Below are 17,408 nucleotides of genomic sequence, written 5' to 3' on the forward strand. Positions count from 1 at the left end.
CCTCATTGCTGTGTGGCATTATTTGTGTAACTGAATATGAAAATTAGAGTGAAGTATCCATTTAGCTTAAACATGTCAGCATTAGATGTGTGAGTAAGAAGTGTGTGTTTAAATCACACAAGTGTTAAAACATGATTTTCTGATATAAATAAAACCAGAAAACTTGGAAGTTGCCATATGAAATTCTGTACGACATTAAAGAATTAAAAAAAAAATAACATTTTATACATACCAGATAACTTAAAAGTGGTCATATGAAATTCTGTGTGACAATAAAGAAACCCAACAAAATTAAAATTAATTGAAATTAAATTTATACCTCTAGCTCTTTTGGAGATCTTGCTTTTGAATAATTTGTTATCAATGTCTCCACAATAGTATTTTTAAATCTGTCACATGATTTTATATTTATCAAACATGTATGTTAGCAAATTTTGTATTATTTTATGCTTGGAAAAACCATTTAGTTAGTTGAAAAATGGATACATAGATTGTTGTAAATGATTTATAGATTGAGAAAGTGAGACTGTGTATCAGAAAAATAATTCCTGTTGTTGTACAAATAAACCACTATGTTGCCATGGGAACTAGCTGTTTGATAAAATTTTAGTGATTAAAGACTTTATTATCATTTTAAAAAATTTGTTGTTTTCTATTTATTTGATGTTACCATTCTAAAAAGGTGGTGGATGTCTTTATAGAACCGACGGTTTGGCAGTCCTGTGTATTGTTCCATCATGTGTCATGTTGGAATTTTTAAGGATATTCTAGACTCACCTGAATTATATTGATTTAACAATTTGAGCTCATTCCAAATTTTCTGCTATGAAAGAAAGTATATACTACTGTTTTCATTACGATATGTATCCAAGTTGAAAACAAACTGTACAATCTTAAGTACTGTAGTTTTAAAGCATTCAAAATATTCAAAGAATTTCTTTAATCCTTAGCCTGTTGGCAGTGACTGAACACCGTACAGTCTGAACATGGTCTTGACTGTTCTCTATTCTAATCAGTCAGTACTTTCCATATGTTCCTTATAAATGAGTGGTTTTAGTCTGATTGAAAATAGACAATTATTAAGATATTTAGCACTTAGCATGGTAAGCCTAAGATAAATTAAATTTGAAGCCAGCTTGAATTTCAATTCAACATTTAATAACTTGTTTCAGGGCAGAAAAAATCTTGCAGAACTTCCAATCACTTGCCCTTTACCGCTGTAAGTTCGATTCCTGCCAGAGACTTTGGATTCTTGACTTTCATGTGAGAAAGCTATCCAGCTAGCTTAAGGAACATTGGTGATTCTACTTAGTGTGCTCTTTCATGTCTGAAATAATGCACTCTAGGTCTTCCTCCACTAGTAAAACTGGAAAGCCGCCATATGACTGCAAAACTCTTGAACAATTAAAAAAAAAGAGCCATAACTTTATAATTTACAAATAGTTATTTCAAATTTATTCTTAATGTAATCAATGTACATAAAATGTATAATACACTTTAATCTTCTTCATCTGAATCCTCTATTTCTTGTGTCAGCACACCCTCCGTCTTTATAAATTCTAATTCAAATATCTCAGTTGATGGAGGGGCTATCAGTCTTATAGTCTTCAATAAATATGCTGCAAAAAAGAAGAAAAAAAATTAAATTGAATGTCAAAAAACAATAAAGCATGTGAATAATTATTCTAATGCAAAAATATTTCACTCTGTAGACTTTTTATGCTACCGCAGCATCTGCGATGCGGTGGCATATAGCGATTCACCTGTGTGTGTGTGTGTGTGTTTGTTTGTTTGTTTGTGTGTTATATAGATTATATAGTGAACTTAAAAAATCTTCTTGTGAAAAACCACTAGTCCAATTTAGACCAAACTTGGCAGGATTGATCCTTGGGTGAAGGGCTTCCAAAGTTGTTCAAAGAATTTCATTCCATGCAGAAATCTGGTTGCCATGGCAACCAAAAGGAATTATAAGAATAAATTAAAAAAATCTTCTTGTAAAGACCCAAAAGGCCTAGAGCTTAGATATTTTGCATTAGGCATTGCCTGGTAGACCTCTACCAAGATTGTTCAAATTATAGCCCTGGGGTCAAAATCGGCCCCGCCCCAGGGGTCATTGATTTTCACTATATGTACATATAGTAAAAACTTAAAATACCTTCTTGTAAAGACCCAAAAGGCCTAGAGCTTAGATATTTTGCATAAGGCATTGTCTGGTAGACCCTTACCAAGATTGTTCAAATTATAGCCCTAGGGTCAAAATCGGCCCCGCTCAGGGTTTCATTGATTTTCACTATATGTACATATAGTAAAAACTTTAAATACCTTCTAGTAAAGACCCAAAAGGCCTAGAGCTTAGATATTTTGCATAAGGCATTGTGTGGTAGACCTCTACCCAGATTGTTCAAATTATAGCCCTGGGGTCAAAATCGGCCCCGCCTCGGGGGTCATTGGTTTTCCTTCTATGTATATAGTAAAAACTTATAGTCAAAACTTTAAAAAAATTTCTTCTAGCAATTGAGAAATGCTAGAGGTTAGATATTTTGCATGAAACATTGTGTAGTGAACCTCTGGCAAGATTGTTCAAATTATAGCCCTGGGGTCAAAATTGCCCCGGGGGTCATTGATTTTCAATATAAACATATAGTAAAAAATAAAAAAATCTTATTGTCTGAAGGTACAAGGCTTCAAAAACTTAAAATACCTTCTTGTAAAGACCCAAAAGGCCTAGAGCTTAGGTATCAATACGGTGGCATAGCATTTTTCTCAAATGCAATCTTGTTCAATATTTTTTTTAGTGTTTAAAGTCACAATGACCTAAAAATTCTAGTCTCAGAACAAATGTCTCTTCAGATTTTTTATGTTGAGGAACTTCTCAAGTGCAATTCTGCGTATTACTGCTGATAAAATTGCTCTCAACATGAAAATCCTATATATTGGAAAAAAGGGTCATAACTCAAGTACAAGTTCATGTAAATTATGTATAGCTTATTAAACTGGTGTTAACTTGTTACCCAAAATCATGTAAGGTGAGCCCTAGTGTGGATAAGCCTCTTTAACCAGGGAATGTAGGTTCAATATGTACTTGGGTCACAACATGAGTTCTTATATGACTCCAGTATTGCTTAGCTCCAGTAACTTCAAATAAGCTTTAAAGGGACTCCACTATGGCTTTCTGACATGACGGGACTGAAAATATTTTCCCTGACATTCGTGTACCATTTCATGTAAGTCTAAACCAATGACAAATTTTCAGATCATTTCCTGAACTGGTTTTTCTAGATTAATCTTTTTTATTGTGTACAATGATCCAAAATGAAATTCATTGCAACACTTTTCACCCAAATCAAGCCAACAATTCCATTTGCTATCGATTTTCAATTTAATTTTGATTATATTTCTTTATTATCCTTCACAGGTTTTTCCATTTCAAGTGCTTCACTTGATCTATGTAAACATTTCAAATTTTTGGTTTTAGGCTATTTGACCTCAGTGGAGTTCCTTTAATATCAATCTAGTTTAAATAAATATATGACTGTATACTGGGACTAAATTGTTTAACTTACCTTGGTTTTTTGGTTTCAAGGCTGCCAGAACTGATACCATATGATCAAAGTTCTCCTTCAGTTGATTGGCCTCTTGGTAGAGCTGCATAAATTAACAACAAATCATTAAACACTAGAAATAACATCTTTCTGCGAAAAAAGTATTAATGCAAACATTAGTTGTCAATGTTACCAAAACTAAAACAGATGAGAATACCACCATAAAGCAGAAAAAAATTGTCCACTTTATATCTTGAACTTCTCATTTTAAAGACTGTTAAAAAAAACAACATTACATTCTAGACCAAAACGTCCTTAATATAAAATATTCTTTGTAACAAGATGGAATTTTGATGATAAAATATTCTGCCATATTTTGCAAAATACATGTACATTCATTTTCACCTGGTTGGAGAATATTTTTAGAATTCTTAAACTTACATTTTATAAACTATACAAGTAAATATATATATTTTTTTAAAGTCTTGATTTCTTGAACCTTTGAGGTATGGACGTGGTTCTTGGAAGCGACACATCGTCTTGACGTGGTAGATATTTGTGCCAAGCTATTTCAAACTCCCTCAATGTATGACAAAGTTACAGTCTGGACACGAATGAAGTAGGTACGCACAGACAGACAGACAGATGGACGATGTGATTTTAATATGCCTCCCTTCAGGAGCATAAAATCCAAAACAATGTACAATACATGTATTATAATAGAATTTTTCAATGAGACAGCTAACAAGCCAACACAGAAAATTACCCTCTGTAAAGCAATAACCTCTTTACAACACCAGAATCAATTCTTCCCATTTACAGTAATATAACCTCTGTACAGCAACTACCTCTCTATAACAACCAAAATCTTTGTCTAAAAAGGGTGTTGCTCAGCAGGGTTTGTAATGTATAAGGATTAGACCATACCTGTCCAAAGGGAACCTGGACTAAGCCAACACTGTTCTCCTTTTTGTGCGACTTAAATGTAACACCTTCAATATGCTTCTTGATTATAGGTTCAAAATCAGATACTATACATCCTGTAATAACAAATTATATGTGGTTATGTCATATTTAATTTGTATCATGCTGATAATAATGATATTTATAAATTCTATTTTTAAAAGTAATTCTAAAATGAATCTTTGATTATGAAATGAAAACTTTATCTTTCATCCAAACAACACATTTTGGTTTCAGTTCCTAACCATTTAAGGCAAATAAAAGATATATAATAATAACAGTGCCACCTCTAAGTTCAGAAGGTCAGTTTTTTTCAAATATAATACATGATACTGTGTGTACTATGCATTTTTAAGCAGTACCTTTCGTAATATGTTTACAAATTAAAGAATGTTAGAGGCAAATGGATTTTTTTCTTTAATTTCACCTTAAATTTTGAGCCATTTTCCATGCCAGAATAACATACAAATGATACATAAAAACATTTCCAATGGTCATGTTTTATTGATTTTTGATTGATTTTTTTTTGCATGTTTTCAAACATTTCTGTTTATTTTGTTAAATTAAACCAAGTTCAAAACTATTTTAGTTACATACAGAGGGTCAGTTTAAATGGCAACTTTTTCACACAACAATGGAAATTCAACGGTATTAGACGTATACTGTAGTTAAGCTTGTAGTAAAGCAATTCCTCATAGAAACACGTGTGCCACACCCATCACACTGATATAATGTATTTGAATCTGATTTCTGTAAAACTTGGTTACAAAGTCATATGATTCCAATAAGACCAACCACACGCGTACATTCAATTATTTATTATTCATATCGATTTCGGACTAGTATGTTCTTCGTCAGTGAATAAACAGGAAGTGACGTCACACGACGTCAATGTCAAAGATGGCGAGAAATATACATTGTGACATTACGTTGTTTTTTTAACAAAGTCATAGTAATTCATATATGCGTAGATTAACAGGGAAGTTCACTAACCATTTTGTAAAGTTGGCGTTTTATCCATCAATATACTCCTCATTTTTAAAAGTTTAAGTGCCATGGCTGGTGTGGCAAAAAGAAAGTCACATTTTTCAATATCATCCGGACGTAGAAGACCCTGGTTTAACTGAAAATACAACAATAATATTCAGTTTTCATCATTACTTCTTACTTTTTTTGTACTCTACAATCTTCAGTTTTATTCTCAGAACCATAATTTAAATGTACCCATGAAACAATCTTCATTTTTATTCTAAGAACTATCAGAAAATGTGCCTATAAAAAGACACTCTTTGCAACTACAGTGTAACTTCTGAAAACAGAACACCTGTGGGACTAGCCAAATAATTCTGAATTTGGAAGTTTCCGGAAATCAGAAAATCGGAATTATCTGAACAAGAAGAAACATTTAACATCAATTGTTTAAGTAAGACATGATGATAAATATATGAAGCAAATTAAATTCATAAAAATGCAGAATTATAGGACTTTTAAAAAAAGTTAATTACTATTTTCAATTTCATTATCACCTATAACTGGATATGTTGATACAATAGCATAATGTTAATTATAAATTATCACGATAAACCCCAATTTATCCTATAGTATATTTCATGTAGTTCCTGCTTTTTACCTGTAATCTTTTCATTTTCTTCCCATAATTTTCACTCTTTAATCAAGTGCTTGACAGGTTGTGATTCTTATAGGTGTCAAGATAAATGGTTACTGCTAATTGGAACATTTTGAATGTTTTACAAACAAAAGTATAATATTCCTTTACACTTTTCTCAATTTCCGGATTGTGAAAGTAAATCTAAATTTAAAAAAACCCAAATTTTATCTGAAAATGATTCTGAAGTCAGAATTTAGAAGTTCCGTAATTCAGAGGTATCAATTACATAGAAAACTGAAGGATAAATTTTGGGACCTTGAAAAATGTTCGGATTTCAGAAGTTCCGGAATTCGGAAAGCTACACTGTAGTCTGAAATGGTATAGAACACAATCATGAATTCGATTACAAATTATCTAAATGACTATTTGGCATCCCCGCAGTCTGATCAGGATCCATGCTGTTCGCTATCAGTTTCTCTAATTGTAATAGAGTTGGTAAGCGAACAGCATGGATCCTGATCAGACTGCGCGGATGCCTGATCAGCCTGCACATCCCCGCAGTCTGATCAGGATCCATGCATGATGCTGGTCGCAAACGCACTATGTTGGTTTTGCCGTGACACGGCTCAAATGTGTAAAACAAATATACTTCACTACACAAACATTTTAATTGGGAATCTAGATTCGTCCATATTATAAACCTTTGCAAAATAAAATTTAAAAGACCTTCAATTAGACAAACCTGTTAAGTTCAAATAATGAAAAACATAACAGAGTTCCTTAAATTAAAAAAAAAAAAAAAAAAAAAAACAACAAAAACCAACATATTTTATATTACTTACATAGCCTATCAATTCATCTCCTCCTACTGTAGTAGCACCTAATTCTTTACACTGCTCCCAGTCTGTTGGATTCTGTGATATAATAAAATAAACAAAATGTTTCAATGAATGTTTTCAGTAGTTTTTAAAATTGATGTTGCATGCAAATTAATTAATTTTTTTAAGTTAACAAAGGGCAATAATTCTGGTAACATCCAACCAAGAGTTAAGGGCCTTGGAATATGACCATCTATACATATCCTTAGTAGTACATATCAAATCAGTGCCTGAAGACTTTAACCAAAGTGTTATGCCAGCGATGGGTGGGTAGGAAAGCCCACATTTCTTTAAAAGTCAAGCTATAAAACAGGGTAAAAAGAAAAAGAATATTGACTTGGAATGAGTCATCTTGCAAAATTGTAAGAGCTTATTGAACATAACCAAGACAAATGTTGCTAAAAATAGGACAGACTGACTGGCTGTCATACTAACACATCATATGCTTGATATTCTACCAGTATATTTTACCTCACTAAATATGAATATGTCTTTCTTCTGCTTGTGTTCAAATTTATGCGGGAATTCTAATAGTCCTCTTATATTCTTCATGAACTTAGTCTGTAAACAGAAAGAAATATATATTAGCACATATAACACAAATTAATGTGAGCAAACTTGTTTTAGAAAATAGCAAATATGGACAAAAACTTTTATCAAATACAAAATTACCATGATTATTTTACCAAAGGGACAATAATGACCTTCTCTTTCCCTAAATAAGCAAAAATCCATGAGATTAAAGCTGTGGTCCCATCCCCAAAAATGGTGTTTTGGCCTATATTCTGTATATAGTAGAACTACCAGCCTACTTGAGTAGATCCATTGACCTACTGTACTTGAGCAGAATCTCCGACCTACTGTACAAAAGTAGAACCACCGGCCTACTGTACTTAAGCAAGAATCTCTGACCTACTGTACAAAAGTAGAACCACTGGCCTACTGTACTTGAGCAAGAACCTCCGACCTACTGTACAAAAGTAGAACCACTGGCCTACTGTACTTGAGCAGAGCCTCGACCTACTGTACAAAAGTAGAACCACTGGCCTACTGTACTTGAGCAGAACCTCCGACCTACTGTACAAAAGTAGAACCACCGGCCCTACTGTACTTGAGCAGAACCTGACTTCTGTACAAAAGTAGAACCACCAGCCTACTGTACTTGAGCAGAACCTCCGACCTACTGTACAAAAGTAGAACCACCGGCCTACTGTACTTGAGCAGAACCTCCGACCTACGGTACAAAAGTAGAACCACCGGCCTACTGTACTTGAGCAGAACCTCCTACCTACTGTACAAAAGTAGAACTATCGGCCTACTGTACTTGAGCAGAGCCTCCGACCTACTGTACAAAAGTAGAACCACTGGCCTACTGTACTTGAGCAGAACCTCCTACCTACTGTACAAAAGTAAAACCACCGGCCTACTGTACTTGAGCAGAACCTCCGACCTACTGTACAAAAGTGGAACCACCGGCCTACTGTACTTGAGCAGAACCTCCGACCTACTGTACAAAAGTAGAACTATCGGCCTACTGTACTTGAGCAGAGCCTCCGACCTACTGTACAAAAGTAGAACCACTGGCCTACTGTACTTGAGCAGAACCTCCTACCTACTGTACAAAAGTAGAACCACCGGCCTACTGTATACTTTAGCAGAACCTCCGACCTACTGTACAAAGTAGAACCACCGGCCTACTGTACTTGAGCAGAACCTCCGACCTACTGTACAAAAGTAGAACCACCGGCCTACTGTACTTGAATTGAACTACCAGCTTTCTGTTCTTTATTAGAACCACGGCCTACTGTACAAAAGCAGAACCACTGGTGTACTGTACTTGAATTGAACTACAGGCTTACTGTTCTATAGTAGAACCACGGCCTACTGTACAAAGGCAGAACCACTGGTGTACTGTACTTGAATTGAACTACCGGCTTACTGTTCTGTAGTAGAACTACGACCTACATTGTACTGTACAAAGGCAGAACCACTGGTGTAATGTACTTGAATAGAACAATCAATTGGCTTACTGTACCAAAGTAGATTGATCTGCTTACAGTACATGATTGGAACAATCGACCTACTTGTTTACCTAGAGTAAAACAAGCAATCCACTGTACTTGAGAAGTATAACCAGTCTACTGTTCCAGAATAGAACAACCAACCTACTGTACTTAGTTGAACCACTGTACTTAAGTTGAACCACCAACCTACTGTACTTGAGTAGAACAACTGGCCAACAGTACACTTCCTGGATAGCTACCTCACATGAAAGAATCTACCTAGTCCAAGGTAAGGCTGGTATGTTTTAAAAATCACACTAGTGACTAGTGAGAGCAACTTTTGATTCATCTACCACCTATTTAAACAGACATTGAGCAAAATTTGTAATTTAAATAGATGGAGACGCAGTTAATACCCTGCTTTGTGAAATGCCATCATAAACCATGGCAACCTCTTACATGACTTAGAATACATATAAAGTATTTACTTTTTTCATCAACTACGGTATTTATTAAAATGTTTAATTTCAAACTAAAAAAAAATGTACTCAAGTGTTCAAGGAAGAATTTGAATTCCTCTGTCCAACCAAACGAATGTAGAAATCATGAAAGTAACCTTTTTATTTGTTGTACAGTCCAGTTCAATATCAGCATATACTTGTGCATGTAGAGTATTGGTCATTTCTGGCGCAGCAGCCTCTTTGTGCATCTCAATACATTTTTCAAAGGAGAACTTCTGTGGTGGGTATTCATCTGTTATATAGATACTGTATTTAGGTGTCAGACTGGTGAATTTTTTGACTGGTTCACCATCTACTTTCTTTCTGTCAATTAAACAAAAAAAAAATGTATCCAGACTTATTAAACATAAACTAATGTGCGTTTTAAAAAAAATTATATTAAGCAATTCTTTTGTCTTTACAGATGTTATTGTTGCTTTCATTCTTATAAATAAAATTCTTATACGTAGAATTATAAGAAATACTTACTTAGATGCAATTTTCTTTCTTGATGCTTTTGGTTTCATATTTGTTGCAGTATTTTTTAAACGACATTGTTGTCTCTGTAGTGTAAATGCTGACTCTAACTCATGCTGAACCATACACAGACTGCGAGCTCTACATAAACCTGGGGGAAAAAAGCATGTCAATATGCTGTAAAATTGAGTTTTATTACTAGCAATTAATCACTGAATGTTATTCAGGTGCTTGCTCAAAACACTGTTTTGAGGGGCACTTGATGTATTTATTTAATAAACTGTTAAAACCATTTATTTAAGCTTGTATATGAAGAAAGCATATAGCTTAATTGAATCACATTTTCTTAGAATAAATCAATTACATGGTCTTCATCCCAGTAGGGGTTGAACCAACTATCCCTGATTGGGAGGCTTACACCTTCACTATCCTTTCCACTGCTCAGCTCAAAACTCAAGATTTTGAAAGCATTGGAGTTCTTGACTGATAAAATTTCCTTTAATAACACTAACATTTCATGCATAAAGGCCTAAATAATTAGCATTTTAGGAAGTTGCTCACCATACAGTGAACAGAAGCAGTGGATAGCTTGCCACTTCAAAATTATAGTATAATTATTGATATAATATGAAATTAGGCAAAGCTTATGAACGGGGAAGTAAGTGAAAACAAGCGTGTCAACGGGCAGAATGTTGAGTCTGCTCGTCTTAATTCAAACCTGAACCTATAAGCTTCAGATCAAGGAGAAAGATGTATACACATATAGGTGAGATATGCGCAACACATCCTCTCTATACCCAAGATACAAATCTTGACATTGCATAATCTTAGGTGACAATAACCCCTGACCCAGTGTTCAAAAGTGCAATAATACCAAACTTAGGCAAGACAGAGACTAAGAGTTTCCTACAAAGTTTCCGCAGTGTTTTTTTTTCTTTATATAACTACTACCCGAAAAAGGTACTGTTCCCAATGGAAAAAAGACATGAAAATTCCCAAAAATACTGTTCAAAATTCCCACAAGGCCATGAGATTTCTTTTAAATCATTTAAAATCAAACATGTAACTGTTTATATAAATCAACACTCAATAGTTCTACCTGGACAGTGGAAGCTGTAAGCTGTCTTTATTCATTATTACTAATCTTATTTGTAGTTGAAAAGATGCTGTATTAAATAAAAATTCCCAATTTCAGTCAAAATAACGCATTTTTTCTCAATCAGTTTGGTACCGGCACCATTCCCAAAGTAGAGAAAAAAAACGCTGATTTCATGTTGATATCTCTTATAATTTTAAAGTTAGATCCCTGACAAAGTTCAAAGTGAAAAATTAACAAAGGGCAATAACTCCAAATTTAGGCAAGGCAGAGTTATGGTTCTTTTGCAATGCACTTCTGCTCAACAAGATCTTTCTTCCTACAAACTTTCATGTTGATATCTCTTATAGTTTTAAATTTACAGTTATGGCCCGGACAAAGTTCAATGGACAAAGCGGCGACTATATGCTCACCCTTCGGGAAATGCAAAAAGCCTAAGAGTAAGACCACTAAGCATAATACTTCAAAGCATAAGCAAGATACAGTGCCAACAAATTTTTATATTTTTATTTGCCCTTTGACCTCTTGTGACCTTGATCTTCATTTTGCATGATACAATTCAACTCAACATGGAGGACATTTCTGCTAAGTTAAATTAAAATCTTCTATCTATAAAGGAGTTATACTTGCAAATGAATGTTTTACTTTGTTAGTTGACCTTTGACCCTAAGTGTGACATTGACCTTTACCACAGACACCTGAACTTTTCATGCGACACTCATTATACAGAACCTTTGTCCCCAGTTATATCAAAATCCCTCCATGCATGTGGAAGATACGCTATGGACACAGGTTTTGCTCTGACCCACAAGTGAGACTTTTGTATGGCGGGTTTTGTGTGTGACATACCACCACATCTGATGATCATGGTGAAAGTTTCTACCAAATTATTTTGTAATCAATCAAAGAAGAGCAAAATATAGACATGACAAATCTGGACGCATGGACGGACTGATGCCCACACACTGAAAAATACGCCAAAAGTGGCAATACACGCATAAACACTTTTCATATGAACCACGTAAATAATCGAGGTATATCGAGTGAAAACATACGAGTTGTTTCCCTTATCTTCGAGTAAAATTGATATCTCTTATGCTAAAACAATACAAATTAGGCCATTTTTAAACCGCTAGTTTGTTGTGATTAAATGTCCGATTTTAAAAATTATTACATCAATGGAAAGCTTGGGATCTTAGCTTTGTCACAGTATATAATTTGAGATATCTTTTGTCACAAAAGTATTTAAATTAACTGTTAAACCTCCCATATGTCAGACCATTTTACATACGATTTATACAGTGAGATATGCAACCGGTTATCTTTACTCGAAAACCTACTGATAAGAATAGCCTGTCGTCTGCTAGTTGAGGAAAGTGTTTATTGGTGTATTAAGTTGAGCTGTGACACAGCAAGTGGGTTCGACCGAAATCATTCATATTTCTGTTTTTATTCGGTATTTCACACACCACTTCCATTTTCACTTGACAATTATTATAAATCCAAAAAGTTGCAATTGTTCCGTTAACGGAACACCCCGCCTATTATCATTGAGTTACATTAAAAAGGCAACGCTCAAATGGAAATGACACTGAAAATTTCATCAACAAGTGTTATTTGAGAGGTTTAGAATTCTATAATTCTATATATTTTTTTATATACACGTTTAGTCCATAGCCAGGCAAGGCAAAGCCCAGGCCTGCTTCGCATTTCCGGCCTTTGACTTCCATGTCCAGTATTAATTTTGGCAACAAATCCTTTGCTAAGTCTTTGTGCAGACTTTTTTAATGGATGCAATTATTTCTACAGGTATTTATTTTTGACACAATTAAGAATAATGATTAATTAAGTATAAATAAATATTATATCCATGTTCCAACTTCCAAGCCAAGGGCAAGGACAATCTTAAAAAAAATCAAAATGATGGACATTGGTTCAATAGTGTACAATGATTATCAGTTGTAGAATGTTTTCCAATATATGCACTTTAAATAAAATGTAAGCATTACAGTGATTTTAAATTTGCAAAGAACATAAGGACATGAATTAAATGATGTTAAAGGAATCAGCCAACCTTTTCTGAACATGGAGGCTGCCATTTTGGATCAAGTACAATCTTAGACGCTTGAAATCAGCTAAGCACCAAAAAGTAAATAAATGATGCGTAATGGTCCAATGGAGTATGCCTTTGGAGCAAAAAGGACTTTCATGTGCGGAAATACCATATTAGTACACTGTTATTGATCTAGTAACATGATTTACATGTTTGGTTGATTAAAGGGATCTACTGTTAATTAAGTTATTTATTCATTCATTCATTCATTGAATGAATATTTTTAGAATTTCAGGTAAACCTCTTTTTTTATTCATTCATTTATTCATTCGTCTATTTAATCAAACCGTCCGTCCGTCCATCCATCCATCCATCCATTCGTCCGTCCGCACTCACAGGAGAGTAATTATGTGGCTAGAGGGACAATAGGTAACTATTCTTTCTCTTTGATATCATTCATTCCGTAATGCTTTTATGTGGCTGTTTTCTTTTGCGTGGCTAAAAAGAACAATAGAGAGAACAATAGAGTAGTCACATAATTACTGTCCTGTGAGAACTTCCGTCCGTCCGTCCGTCCGTCCGTCCATCCATCCATCCATCCATCCATCCATCCATCCATCCATCTATCAATTCTTAGTAAATTTTTAGTGCATTGTAAAATATCTAATGCATGTTTTGAATTCAAATGAGTAGTCCTGTATATAATTACGAAGGCCAATAGTAATGAGTGATAAATTGAACCATTAATCGTGATTCATTTTACTACATAATTTAATGCAAGAAAAAATAATATCTTTTTACATTCTGCATGCTTATAAAATCTAACTGATATTGAACTACATTGATCTCGGAAGAAATTTTTCTGACATCATTTGGTTTATTAACGTCATATTGAATGTTATGATTGATACCTGATGTCATAACGTGTTCAAAGCATCCCTTTTTATGTTCTGCATGTATCGTGTAATAATACACTTTATCACACACCCGTGCCGATTTTGCGACTCCGTAAATATGGTATTGCACGGCCGTGCATATATTTTGACGCGACGTCATAAGCGTTATACAAACATAGTGTAAAGACGCGCTAAATGTTAGCGTTATACTATAGGCGCGTCAATGAAAAAAGACTCTTATTTCACTTTAAACGGTCATTATTTTTGGTATGTGATAAATAGAATATTAAATTCGTATAAGTTCATTACTAAATTTATTGCACTCGTTGAATAAAATAATATTATGCTCGCCAGAGGCTCGCATAATATAATTTTATTCAACTCGTGCAATAAATTTAGTATTGAACTTACACTCATTCAATATCCTCTATTGATTGCACAGTCAGTTTTTTAGGAGTTACATCACAGAAGCTTGTTTTTAAGCCTTGCCCCAAAACTTCAGAAACCGGTAGTTTATTTACTTCTGGACATAATTGTAAAAAAGTAACAATACTTTAATTAGTATGGACGAAAATGATTTAAAAATCTACATGAACATGAATTTCTTTTGTTTCCTTTATTTTTCATCTTTGTTTTTTCATGTTTGCTGAGGCTTTTTTTTATTTTGAGATAGAGAAAAAGTGTTTCATTTTTTCAATATTTTGTAACCAAACACCTACTGCACTCCATCTGCACTGTTTCAAAGGACTATATATGAGGACTCTTGGCACTTCAAAGAGGTTTAGAGCATTTCGTAATGTACACGCAGCAATCATGTAATATAATTTAGAAAATAATTCGCAGGAATTATATAAATTTCTTACGTTAACCTCTAAAATGCTCTAAATTATGTAGATATTAAGGCATTTTATTATTATAAGTGTGCTCTAACAGTGGAGGCCCATGTATGTGGCTGAGAGATTGCCTTTAATGGTTAAGGTATAAGAATTGCAGCCACCGTTTATCCTTGCATGTTCGTATGAGGTGACTACATGGGTTTGAATACCTAGAGACTGTGCATCCCTTATCTTCGGCAGGTGAGGTGGTATAAATTTGCCTGTGTTGCTTTGTAACACCCCAGGTTAACAAAAATCGTATTTCCTGTTTCGGCACAATATGACCTTAACTGTGTTGGTGCACCGTAAAACCAACCAACCAAACAAACAGTGGAGAAATAAAAGATGGTACGGAGGACTTTAATCAATGACGTCATAACTCACATTTTTGACATGTGCATGCAGAGAAACTTGCTCAAGAGACGAATTCATATAGTATAAAAGTCTCATGGAGATCATGGAGCTACATATTATATATATATCTGTGTGGAGATAGGGCACTTTACGAAACAGGCAACATATTTTTTTTTAAATATTGCTTTTTTAACTTTGGCATACAAGCACAGAACTATATTTAAGATCTTTATATCTGTAACACAAGCGATTCCTTTTATAATCACATTTTTATTGAAACCTCATCTCAAAGATAAAAAAGTTTCTGCCGCAAATTATCTTTCAAAACATTAAAAAAATGAAGTGTAAAACAAACTTTCATTATAATGCTATACTGTACAGTATTCAATATATATTATACTGTAATTAATTCTAATTTGTTAAATAAATGTAATTTATAAACATTCATTGTGCCTTTTATGCAAAAATATCTCATAATATTTTCGAACTTAAACAAAACTTCCACAGCTTCAATTAAAAATTACATTTTTAAATTGAAACTGGAGTTGATTTCTATATTCAAACTTACAGCTTCAATAAAAAAGACGTCTGGCATGATTCTTTTTAAATTTTATTTTTGTTTACTATGGAATGCCGGTAGGGACATGCCACTTTGCTTATTTGTCAACTACTTAATTGCTTATTTGCTAATTGCTGATTTGCCAATTTGCTTATTTGCTGATTTGCCAATTTGCTTATTTGCTAATTGCTTATTTGCTTATATATATAAATTTTTATGCTATTGTCAGGCGACACGTCCGACTCGCGAAGTTCTTGTTTGATATAAAATAACAAGTCTTTGTAGACTTTATTTCAAGCTCATGAACCTATATCATGTTATTATGTTTATAAAGTTTTGTTAATTATAACTTGTGGCAATTATGATCAATCCATCATTCTAGGTATACAGGTAGAAAGACAGATGGATACATTTTAATCAATTTCGAAAAAAATAAATTCAGTTTCAGAAATTAGTTGTTTTTTTAATTATCTTGAGTTTCAGTTTTAGCTCCACTATTCAGAGAATAGGGATGCTGTTCTACCCACCAATGCATTGGTTTTCTTGGTAACTTGTTTTTCTGTCATATCTCTGTTACTTTTGCTGATTCATGCATCTTACTGCAACTTTGCATAACATTTGCGTTACAAGCATGCATACAAAGTACATGTACATGAAGAAGCTGTGCCCGTTATATACTGAATGTCAAGGTCACCAATGTATTGTACTGAGAAGCCTTTGTTTTTCTGTCATATCTCTGTTACTTTTGCTTATATCTAACTGTAACTTCACATAAGCATTAAATAGGCAGCATGAATACACAATATTCAAAAAGGCTTTGTCCATTATACCCTAGGTCATGATCATGGTCATGGTCACCTGATAGCATGTAAAAGTACAACATGAAGAAATGGAAAAGTGTGACCAAATTTCAAAAACATTGAACGAAAGCAAAATGTTGATGTACAAACAGACATAAGTGATCTCAAAATCTTACAGAGCTAAAAACGCAGCCTATTGCTTAAGTGCAAAGACAAACACCCGTGTTAAGCATGTGCCAAATGTATCATTTGTGATACTATGTGTTCGTACCACTAAAAGGAGGCCCTCTGCGACAAATCTGCTGAGAATAACGACATTTTATATGCCATAAAATAAGAAATAGTTTTGTTTTCAAGTTCTTTTATTTTCAATCTTTACCCAATAATTTTCACTTATATATGACTAATCAAGTGTTTATTATGCCATCAATCTCTGACTTAAGCTGCACAAACAGATCTATAGCTGCAACACATTATAAGGCATGCTCAAGCACAGATGCTGGCGGGTCAGATCCTGCCCCTAACGTGATACGCGTCTATAAACACTGTATCAAAATTATTTTAATATTTATTAAATACGAATTGGACATTTGTTACAACGATAAAACCATTAAGTACTTTATTGAGACTTAATTGGTGGTATATGGTATTTTTTCATACCGGTATATGTAAAAATTGCTTGAAAACCAGTTTTAACGATGTCCAATTCGTGTTTAAATATTAAAATATTTTAAAATGAGTGTTTACAGGGGCACGTATCATGTTGGGGTACGGGATCAGACCCTCAAGCGTCTGTGTTCTCA

The 17,408-nt window shown here is 33.8% G+C and overlaps 1 protein-coding gene across 2 annotated transcripts; it reads right to left on the bottom strand.

Moving 5' to 3' along the window:
• Positions 1–1,440: 1,440 nt before the first annotated feature.
• Positions 1,441–13,294, bottom strand: LOC132719173 (large ribosomal subunit protein uL1-like). Of its 2 annotated transcripts, none has more exons than XM_060702919.1 (9): positions 13,143–13,294; positions 9,985–10,123; positions 9,612–9,819; positions 7,464–7,553; positions 6,957–7,028; positions 5,499–5,628; positions 4,470–4,582; positions 3,564–3,645; positions 1,441–1,619 (listed from the first exon to the last, which is right to left on the bottom strand). In XM_060702919.1, exons 1-9 carry the CDS (start codon positions 13,165–13,167, stop codon positions 1,498–1,500), a joined length of 981 nt encoding a protein of 326 aa, XP_060558902.1. In that variant the 5' UTR covers positions 13,168–13,294; the 3' UTR covers positions 1,441–1,497. The 2 variants fall into 2 exon arrangements, with proteins under 2 accessions (XP_060558902.1, XP_060558903.1); XM_060702920.1 differs by lacking the exon at positions 13,143–13,294 and adding an exon at positions 10,337–10,359.
• Between the last annotated feature and the right edge of the window lie 4,114 nt (positions 13,295–17,408).

The sequence above is a fragment of the Ruditapes philippinarum genome, unplaced genomic scaffold, assembly GCF_026571515.1.
Source record: "Ruditapes philippinarum isolate M1 unplaced genomic scaffold, ASM2657151v2 ctg1176_1_1_1_1, whole genome shotgun sequence".
Taxonomy (NCBI): Eukaryota; Metazoa; Mollusca; class Bivalvia; order Venerida; family Veneridae; genus Ruditapes; species Ruditapes philippinarum.